Below are 10,990 nucleotides of genomic sequence, written 5' to 3'. Positions count from 1 at the left end.
GTCCTGAGAGGGTATGCCTGTGAGTAGTAATATTCATCCCGCTTCCATCACATTAGTATGCATAAAGAGTTAAAGGTCACACCTCACCCATTATGCAAATGAGCTAAGTCCCGCCTCCTTGATCGAGGTGTGAGATCTCAAGTAGGTGTGATATCCCAAGTAGGTGTGAGATCCGTCGATAGGAGGGGGGTGATGTGTATTCACAGGTGTGAAAAGCCCCCACTGTTGCGCCTTATGGTGTATAATAAAAAAAAATTAAATCACATTAGTATGCATAAAAAGTGACAGGTGGGCCCGCCCCCAAGTGTGTGTGTGTGTGTGTGTGTGTGTGTGTGTGTGTGTGTGTGTGTGTGTGTGTGTGTGTGTGTGTGTGTGTGTGTGTGTGTGTGTGTGTGTGTGTGTGTGTGTGTGTGTGTGTGTGTGTGTGTGTGTGTGTGTGTGTGTGTGTGTGTGTGTGTGTGTGTGTGTGTGTGTGTGTGTGTGAATCAGTCACGGATGTCTTCACATGGAGATGAAGACTCCTGTCTCTTAACACCCAAGGTCCTGCAGTCGGCTATGGCTGTAAATGTATAGAAAAAGCAGGTAGGAGGGGATTGAGAGGAGACTCTGGGGTGTCAATATATCCAGACCAAAATATGCAGATTCAGAGCTGATCAGAACACAGAAAGGCTGGGAAATTCTTTTTAGTTTTTGTCTACTATCTACATGTTTATAATGTGTATGTACATATTTTCAATGTATATATATATATATATATATATATATATAAGAATAAGCCTAAACAGTATTTTCTCTGTCATAAAAAACAAATGTAATGCTAATTTGTTAAACAACTAGGAATAATCCGATTGGTGGGTTTTTAGAGCCATAAACCTAGCTAATGCAGCTGGTTTTTTTTATAAAGGGTTACAGATTCACAATAGAGAGGCCAGGTAGTGAGTGACCGTAGCAGCTCATCTGTGTGCTTTTCCTGACCCGGATCTGATCTTTAGAGAAAAAAACACTGGTAAGTACTTTTTATTTTATTTTATAATAGCATATAATTATTTAATGTTGCTTGGCTTGGATGTTGCTGTATTTACTGGCTTTTCTTTTTTATGAGTAAAGTATCCAAAATAACATTTTTTTTAATATACTTACTCATTTCTATCAAAAGGCGTTGAATTCCCCCCGCGAGCCAGCCAGCAGCGACCCCTCAAGAGGACTCCTTTCTGGAGTTTTTACACACACGTCCTGCCCTCGTGTCTGATCTCAGTGTGTAACACCCGTGACTGGTTCATACACATCCCAAACGCGTCGGACAGACACAGCCCCTCTTCAGCAGGTGGGGGTCGACCCCTCAACACAGAATCTGCTTGAGAATCAGGTCGATATTGAACTCATGCCCTGACACACTCCTGACGAGTTATCATAACGGTAAATGCCTTTTATGATTATTTTATAAGATGAGCGCTAAATGAATTGTTTGTTAAATGTATAATCCTGTGTTCAAAAATACTTATCCTCTTTTATTTTATTTTATTTCTCTGTCTTTTTTCTCTATAGAGCTATCCCCTATTACCAAGAGGACCCCTGCTGCTGTTGCGGTCAACTTTTCGGTCACACCAACTGAATAAGCTGGACGGGTCTCATGTAAACTGCTACTGATGTATCCGAATGGTATGTTGGCTTTATGTCCATAAATGTAGAAGCGGTGTGAAGTGTTTCTTCAGTGGTGCCACATCTATTTTTTATTTATTTTTGTTTTTTTGTTGTTTTGTTTTTTTGTTTGAGGGGGAATGCTTTCATAAACGGTCAAACATGGATGATTTAACAGATGTAGACAGGTCTTTTCTTCGGGATATACATAACATAAGTGAGCTAAACAGTGATGAGGATTACAGGTATGAAGACCTGTCATTTCCTCGGGGGTCGGGCAATATCAGTGAAATAGCAGGCTCAGCTGAAAACGAATCTCCTAGCCCCTCAGAAGCAGAACCCCACACAGCTAGAGAACTGTCTTTTCTTGAGGATATGCGAAACATGCATGAGCTAAGCAGTGAGGAGGAATACGCTTTTGGAGACATGTCTTATCCTCCGTGTTCAGGCAGTATCAGTGAATCAAATGACGAAGCAACAGTTGCATGCGTACATTCCCCCTCCTCTGAAACAAACTCAACCTCTCCAGCATTAAATGACACAATGGAATGGGCACTAGACTCTTACCAGAACCGGGGGCTTTTAAATCAGCTCCCAGACGATGTACTCCATCTGAATGGACAAAATAGAAAAGCTTCAGCCAATGCCGCATTACCAGTTTCCACTGTGCAAGATGGTGGATATATTAGTGACACTCTGAGTGACTCTGAATCATCAGTTTACACAGTCCAAAATGGTGGATATGTTAGTGACACTCCGAGTGACTCAGAATCACCTGTTTCCTCAATGCAAAGTGGTGGACATGTTGATCAGAATGACATTCCGAGTGACTCAGAATCACCAGCCCCCTCAACATGGTGGAGGCGCCAACCGAAATGCCTCAACATGTGTTTTGTCTCGACCTGTATTCAATAACACAGAACTGCGTCAGTCTCTAGTCCTAACTCCTCCTAACGATGGCGTAGACTTTGCGGCCTATTATGGGGTTCTGATGAGCAATGTACATACTATGCTACATGAGGCTTTTGCACGGACAGAGAGGGAAGATATTGTACAGATTGAACTGCAAGGTGAACAGCTACAGGCTAACGTGTCAGCCATTTTAAATGCCTATGGTGTTAATAATCTGAATGATTTTGAGGATGCCCTGTTCAATGCAGTGCATTCAAATTTGGAGGTAATGGCAGACAGCAATCTTGAGCTTGTGGTGCAAATTGTTCAATCACCCCGTGGCGGTGGTGAGAAACGTTCGGCTCGTAAAATGTTGGACAGGGAAATTGTCAGAAAGAAGAAGAGGTTTCTTTACGTTGTTCAGAACCCTTCCAACCAGCTGTGTTTTGCTATTATGCCATGTTGTTGCATAACAACATCACTGATAGCGAAGCTTATGAACGCGGAATACAGATTCAGAGGAGGGTGGGTTTGACAGATCAGACAGCTGTGACATTCAACGACATTGATAAATTCGAAAATAATTTAAAATGCAAGATTGTGGTGTTTTACAGAGGCGATGATGATCGTGCCCACTGTAAATTCCAGACAGACGGCCCCAAACGAGACAAAACTGTGTTTTTGCTCCTCTTCAAAAACCATTATTATGGGATTAGAAACTTGAAGGGGTTTTTAGGCTCTCCATATGTCTGCGAACATTGTTATACAGGCTACAGCTCGAAGTGGACACACACCTGTACTAGTCATTGTTTTGTCTGCCTTGACCCCTCATGTACTCGGGAAGAGTTTAAACCCGTCTTTTGTAAAGATTGTAACAAAACGTGCCGTACGGTCGGCTGTCACTCTAGGCACAAAGAACAGACACAGAGATCATCAGACATGGCCAGTAACTGCGATTTACACAAAAAGTGTGTAGATTGCCAACTTTCTTACTACACCCCAAAAGTAGTGCAGATAAAACACACAAGTGTGCGGTGAAGAAATGCAAAAACATGCGGCGAGAAATTACCCTCTGCTTCTACAGGCGAGTGTGAAAAACATCTGTGTTACATTGGAGTGTTACCCAAAGAGAGAGAACACAATGACAACATTGTGTTTTATGATTTTGAGACAATGGCGGGGGCAGAAGGTGTACATGCCCCCTTTTTGGTGTGCACAAAAACCCTCGCGGGCGAAATTTGGGTCGCTGAGGGTACCGACTGTGCACTGCAGTTTCTGGCACACTTTAGGTCCCCCAAATTCAAAAATGCAACCTTCATCGCTCACAATGCTATGGGTTTTGACAGCTATATCGTTATCAGTGCAATGATTGAGCAGGGGCTAAAACCCTCTTTGATAATGCAAGGAAGTAAAGTGATATCTTTTACGGACCAGGATTTCGGAAAAAAGTACATAGACTCACTGTCTTATCTCTCTATGCGTTTAGCAGCAATGCCAAAAGCTTTGGGATTTGAAGATAAAATCAAGGGGTACTTCCCTCACTGTTTCAGCTCTGAGGCCAATCTGAGTTATATCGGACCTTACCCGCATGACAACTGATGAAAAGAGTGACTTTTTCACATGCTATGAGACGGTACGCACAGGTACTTTTGATTTTCGAAAGCAGGAATTGCTTTACTTTAAAAACGATGTTGACATTCTTGCCCAGGGCGCCACTTTATTTCGAAAAGGGTTTCTCGAGGAGACAGGAGTGGATCATTTTAGTCGGGGGACCATCGCTTCTGCGTGTATGAAAGTTTTTACAACACACTTTCTACCGCCCAAGACCCTAGCAATTCCCCCACCCGACGATTACCGCCTTGAAAACAAGACGTACTCAGACGCAGGTATTCAGTGGCTGGAGTGGGTGGCCCAAGCCGAAGGTGTATTTATTCAGCATGCGTTGAATGAGGGCGAGAAACGGGTGGGTCATTTTGTCGTGGACGGTTTTGCTGAAGTTGCGGGCGCAAAGATTGTATGGGAATTTCTTGGTTGCTTCTATCACGGGCAGGGGTGGACTGGCCATCTGGCATACCGGGCATCGTCCCGGTGGGCCGTTGACCCAATGTGGGCCGGTCCGCAATGTTTTTTTTTTCTTTTCGTTTTTTTCCCTCTAAATTCCCTCCAATTGGGCCGGCCAATTGGCTACAGAGGGCTAGCAGTGTGTTGCCAGCATCGACACATATTATTGGTCTATTGTTTGTCATTGTCAATCAATCATGAGCTGATAAGCTCAGAGAGCCCTGACAGTGCTGTCAATCACAACACAAACCAGGGTGGGGCGGGACCTCATGGCATGGGTGGGAGTCGCGGGACGGGCTGCCTGCTGCTGAGCTGAAAATGGATAAGCAGAAGAAACGCCCGGGTGGTGCTGAAAAACTGCGACTTAAAAAGCTGAAGTCTCTGGAGGTGGAGGCTGCTAAATATTCTAAATTGACGGACCTATTTGATGCCGTGGTCACCGCCCCAGCAGGTGCTTCTGCGCCGGGAGACGAGCGAGTGGAGGCATACATCGTAAGTAACGTTAGCCTGGGCTGGCTAGGCTACATTTTTGAGACATGTCCAAAAAAAAGTAGAAAACGTTTTTACATTGAATGTGATGTGACCTAATTAACTGCATAGTCCTACTTGTGACAACATATTAGCCCAGAGTTGAAGGGCTGTGAATGTTGGTAGTTGTGGTTGATTTTGTTTAAATATGCCGAATTGTGATATTATGGGTTTTTATTGTTCAGATGATTTAGCTAGGCTAGCTAAGAGCTGCTAACGTCAGCGGTTTCTTGTAGCCATAGCAACAGTAAACGTTCACATGGACCAACGAGCTGTAAGTAGAGATGAAGCTGCAGAATCAAGCTGTATTGTAAATACAGATGAGATACTTTGAATTTTAGCAAAAAATATAAGTAAACCTATAGGAAATAATTAGATTAATTTGCAATATTTGCCATTGAATTTATTGTAATCTTTCAATTCATTTATTGTTTACTGAGGTGATAACTATTTCATAATTTGTGTGTAACTTTAATTTCTTTGTAAATGTGTTACTTTTACTGTAGTTTTCAAATGGCTGTGTATAGTGCTGTCTTGAGCATTTTCAGGTATTGTCACAAAGATCTGACTTTTTTGCATTGGAAAACACTAAGTGTCATAATGAAAACATGGCAAAGCCTCTAGTGTTGTTACGCTCGCGAACGTTTCGTTCAATATGAACTAATGTTTTATCTTGTACATTATTCTGTAGTTTTGAGTTATTTCCCCATCTAATGATAAATGCTTTACCTATGTCCAGCCCAGACAGGTTCAGGGCAAGTCCAGCTGGTCAGTTCAGGGAGAGAGCCAGACCAATTCAGGCAGCCCAAAGACTGCACCACCTGAGAGGGAAAAGGCTGTAGAGAGTGAGGAGTATGTCAGCCCAAAGACAGGATCACCTGAGAGGGAAAAGGCTGGAGAGAGTGAGGAGTGTGTCAGCCCAAATACAGGATCACCTGAGAGGGAAACAGCTGTTGAGAGCTATGAGTGTGCCAGTCAAATAACAGATTTGTTTTCACAACCTGATCAGAGAAATCTCCAGTCATTTTTAAATGACCATCCTCAGCAAAAAAGTAGCAATCCAGTGGTGCAGAAAGTGTTCTGTAGCAGAGACGGCACCATTAGAAGGTGGCTGACATATTGTCCAGAGCGTCACATGCTGTATTGTTTCATCTGCATGGCATTCGGTAAGAGAACTGATAGCAGTCTGTTCATCAGTGGAATGTCAGATTGGAGGCATATACACCAGCGCACAGAGGAGCATGAGAGAAGCAGTGGACACAGAAACTGTGCTGAAGCTTACCTTTTGAAATCCGCCAGTGCTGATATCAGCAGTGTGTTTGGTGGCAGTCAGATGTCGGCGCACAGAGAGCAGGTCAGAAAGAGACGGCAGGTTTTGGAGCGCATCATAGATGTCTTCAAGGTTCTTGGAAAGAGGGGGCTTGCATACAGGAGGTCAGAAAATGAGGCAGCATATACTCTGGAAGATCACACAGTTGATCATGGTAATTTCTTGGAACTCATACTTCTACTGGGGAAGTATGATTTCTGTTTAAAAGAGCACCTGGACAGCTGCATTGAGAACAGCAAAAAGTTGCATTTGTCTGGTGGCACGAGAGGCAGAGGCTCCCTTGTAACTTTACTCTCCAAAACCACAGTCAACTCAATGATAGATGCAATTCACCATCTGATTCAAGAAAACATCTCCAGTGATATCAAGAAAGCAGGAATGTTTTTCAGTGCAGCTGGACACAACACAGGACATCACCTCTCAGGATCAATGCTCTATAATTATGAGGTATGTTAGTGATGTTGTTCATGAGAGGCTTGTTGCAGTGCTGAAGTGCAGTTCATCCACTGGACAGGCCTTTGTCAACATGCTGTCAGAAGTTCTGGACAAAATGGGCCTCAGCAAGACCATGTGCATTGGAAATGCGACTGATGGGGCATCAAACATGCAAGGCCAATACAAAGGATTCTCCTCACTATTGTCTGCACAATCTCCAAACCAGGTGCATGTATGGTGCTACGCACATGTACTAAATCTGGTGCTTGCAAACACAACAAAGATTGTTATTGAGAGTGGGTCCCTGTTTGCGCTCCTCAATGGCATTGCGGTATTCATCAAAGAGTCATATAAAAGGATGAATGTGTGGGAAGAGTCAGGCCGAAACAAGAGACGTAGACGCCTTGCTCCTATTGGCGAGACACGCTGGTGGGCCAAGCATGAGGCCCTGAAGAAGGTGTTTGGCTTCTTTGGAAAACCGGAAGATGGTCTGTAAGTTGATGTGCTGTTGACATTATCAGCTATACAGAAACAGGCAACAGTGAAACCATGTATCCGTGTCATGGCCAGAGGATATGCAGAGTCATTGCTCAAGTATGAGACGATCTTGACGGCTCAAATCTTCCTCCGCATATTTGAACATACCTCTCCATTGTCTAAATACCTTCAGACGGCAGGATTGGACATCCTCTCTGCTCACAGAATGGTGGCATCGACACAGGATATGCTGAAAAGCTTGGGAAGAGATTTTGAATCTGTAAAAAAAGCAGCAGACACATTTGTCAACTGGACAAACACAGAAATCCAAGAGAGAGATGACACGGACATTGAAGTGGAGGCCACACTGCCACAAAAGAGGAGGAGGATGAAGAAAGTCTTGCCTGGAGAGATGGCTCAGGATGAGACCCTGGATGATGCAGAAAAATCCTATGAGGTGAATGTGCATAACCGGATCATGGACACAGCAATTGAAGCCATTCATAGGCGCTTTTTAACACACGGCAATCTATATGCTGACTTGGCATGTCTGGATCCCAGAAACTTCCCTCAGCTCTGCACCAGTGCTCTTCCCCAGTCTGCCCTTCAAGACTTAATCAAGCAAGTGCTTGCAAGGATTTGACAGCAGGGCAACCAAGGAAAATATGCAGGCCGAGTTGAAAAGCTTTGCACTCCAGTGGAACAGGCTGAAGGCATCCCCATTGGCAGAGTACAAAGCAAGAACAGTAGAAGATGGATCAGATGGTGAGGAGGACAACGCAGAAGAGGTTGAGATAACTCCCATAAGCTGTTGCTCCTGCAAAGAATGCCCTCTGTGCTGCTACCAGATACTTTGCCGTTTCAACATGCTAACTGATGCATCCTAGGCCTTGCTTATAAATACCTGCTTACATTATCCCTCACACAGGTGGCTTGTGAGCGCACATTTTCAATTTTGAAGTTTATTAAAAACAGACTCAGAAGCACCCTCTCATCTGATAAATTGGAGGCATTTATGTTGATGGCCACAGAGAAAGACATCCTCATGTCCTTGGACTCTGACTCTGTGATAGACAGACTTGCAGAGAAGAGTGAGCTGCTTAAAAAGCTGCTCCACTGATAAGGCGAGAAATATTTAATATTATTGTTATTATCACACATCACACATTATGGATGTAGTAATTCATTATTTGTCATTTTAATGATGCTTTTCAGAAGTTGTATTGTGCTTATGTGTTGATCCTTAATGGTGTGATCATGTACACTAAATTATCAATTATTCTCCATTACAGGTTGTTCTGATATATTTGAGGAGTCGTTCTCCCTCTGTTCTATATGTGGACTTGTTCTCTCATTTGGGACCACTGTTAGAATTTGGTAAGTTTATCATGTATTTTTTAATGTTGTATAAATTCATACTTCATAATTTTAAAAAAGTTTTGAAAGAAACGCACATCCCAAAAGTTTTCAACTCTAGGTGCAGGACAGAGGAAAACATTTTATTTATTTTAAAGACTTAATAATGTATCCAATTCCCTCTCAGGTTGACCACTTGACATGTGAGAGCTTGAGGAGTTGTTCCCCCTCCGTCCATGTTCGAGGACTTGCTCTCTCTCTGCCTCCACTCTCTACCTTCACTGCACCAAAGTTTGGCTGTTGAGTCTCCTCTAGTATGGTGAGTTTATCATTTTTTATGTTTTATGAAATCATACTTAATTTGTGATGATTAGAGACTTAATAATGTATCCGATTCCCTCTCAGGTTGACCACTTGACATGTGAGAGCTTGAGGAGTTGTTCCCCCTCCGTCCATTTTCAAGGATTCGCTCCCTTACCACTTCACCACTTTTTGAGAAGTCTATGATTTGTTGAGTATGTCATGTGTCTTATAATGTTATATGAATTCATACTTGATTTGTGATGATGAGAGACTTAATAATGTTTCCATGTCTCTTTTAGGTGGACCACCCTATATATGAGAGCCTAAGGAGTTGTTTTCCCTCTGTCCCCTTTTGAGGACCTGCTTTGTCTCCTCCATCATTCACTGGGCCACTTTTAGGTTCCTGAGCTTATTTCATGTGGTGAGAGGAATGCAATATGTGTATGTTTAAAGGTTATGTTTAAAGGTTTATGTGAAGAAACATACTATATGTGCGATAAAATGACAATTGGTAATTCATAAATGTCTCTTTATATTCTCTGCTACCATTATCTCCTGTCAAACAGGTTTTCCTGACCTGCTAGAAGTTCTTCTATGATGCTTGAGTCATCCATCATATCTGAGAGCTTCGTCTTGACTTTGTGAGTTTATTATGCAACTTGTTTTGTCTCAGATTGAAACAAAAGGTTTGATTATGATTATTTCCTGGCTGAAGATTTTCATATTGATGGTTTTAATTTCAAACATCTGCATATCTTTTAAGTTCAATTAACAGTTATGCAGGTAGGCCTTAGGGCTCTTTTGAGACTTAAGTCATCCTTCATGACAGATACATTTGTTGACTAAGTGTCACTACGTCACAAAAAGGCTACATGGCTACATATATTTGTCAGTACACAGATACTGAGTACAAGTTCTGTTTGCTGTTTCTTTCAGGTCACGAATTTGGTGAGGAGTGGAGCTGGCTGGCTGCGGACGAGGAAGTATAGAGCAATACATACTTGTGCACATACACATATATGAGAATGCATATCTATTCAGACCTGTAACCCATGTCTTAGACTTTTCACACAGCTACAGTATGTATATATATATTTTTTTTTCCAATTCTCTATTTATGGTTTAATAATGAGTGAGTGAGTTTCAGCTCTAATGCTGCTACTGTCTGTAATATGTTTCTATTGAGATTATTTGTCAGGATATTTTTTTGTTATTATTGTCCGAGTCTGGTTTTAACTAATACTGGGCTTACACCAAAAGATTTTCACAGTCACAGACTAAAAACTGAAAGGGTAGCATAAGGGTTCTTCCCGTTAGTCTCGTCCCACCCCTAGTCATGACATAACTTCTGTTGTGATTTGACACTATAATGAATAAAGATTGATTGATATAGCTGTCAATTTTAGTCCTTGAGTTCATAGTTAAGTGCTTTATTTGTTAACTGCTATCAAGGAATATGACTCTCCTTTGTAGTATGCATGAGAGAAGATGCCGCAAGTTTAGTGGACTTCTATGTAGTGTCCGCTGAAAATGTAGTGGGCTGGTCTGGACAGAAAATGCCAGGGCTGAATTTTTGTCCCAGTCCACCCCTGATCACGGGTGTCCATCTTGCTATAAGGGCCACGAGAAAAACCCCTTGACAGGTGGCACATTTGAGCAGCTCCATGCTGCTAGTGAGGAAAAGCAGCATGAGCTACAGTCTGTTCACGGGGCCAAAGTGATCGTTATGCGGGAGCATACGTGGGGGGAGATGAAAAAATCCAATCAGGATTTGCAGGCTTTCCTCAGGGAATACAAAGCTCCAGAGCCACTGACCCCTAGGGAGACTTTGTACGGGGGCAGGACATGTGCAGTGAAGTTGAGGCACACGGCAGCAGCCGATGAACTGGTTCACTATTGTGATTTCACCTCGCTCTATCCTTTTGTAAACTGTACAGGCCTATATCCACTTGGACACCCCCAGATCATATT

General features: G+C 42.7%; 1 protein-coding gene across 6 annotated transcripts; it reads left to right on the top strand.

The window, feature by feature from the left end:
- The first annotated feature begins 4,504 nt into the window (after positions 1 to 4,504).
- LOC307023403 (uncharacterized protein) lies at positions 4,505 to 10,432 on the top strand. 6 transcript variants are annotated; one of them, XM_079656634.1, is made up of 8 exons: positions 4,514 to 5,082; positions 5,858 to 8,484; positions 8,653 to 8,737; positions 8,904 to 9,035; positions 9,122 to 9,231; positions 9,319 to 9,440; positions 9,586 to 9,660; positions 9,956 to 10,432. In XM_079656634.1, exons 1-2 carry the CDS (start codon positions 4,909 to 4,911, stop codon positions 6,902 to 6,904), a joined length of 1,221 nt encoding a protein of 406 aa, XP_079512760.1. In that variant the 5' UTR covers positions 4,514 to 4,908; the 3' UTR covers positions 6,905 to 8,484; positions 8,653 to 8,737; positions 8,904 to 9,035; positions 9,122 to 9,231; positions 9,319 to 9,440; positions 9,586 to 9,660; positions 9,956 to 10,432. The 6 variants fall into 6 exon arrangements, 4 of the variants coding, with proteins under 4 accessions (XP_079512762.1, XP_079512760.1, XP_079512761.1 ...); XM_079656636.1 differs by having other exon boundaries at positions 4,505 to 5,082; positions 5,863 to 8,737; XM_079656635.1 differs by having other exon boundaries at positions 5,858 to 8,737; positions 9,122 to 9,226.
- The last annotated feature ends 558 nt before the right edge of the window (positions 10,433 to 10,990 follow it).

The sequence above is a fragment of the Notothenia rossii genome (genome assembly GCF_949606895.1).
Source record: "Notothenia rossii genome assembly, chromosome: 11".
In the NCBI taxonomy this organism is placed as follows: Eukaryota; Metazoa; Chordata; class Actinopteri; order Perciformes; family Nototheniidae; genus Notothenia; species Notothenia rossii.
Note: the sequence above shows the minus strand (reverse complement) of the source record. Positions and strands in the feature narration are given on the sequence as shown.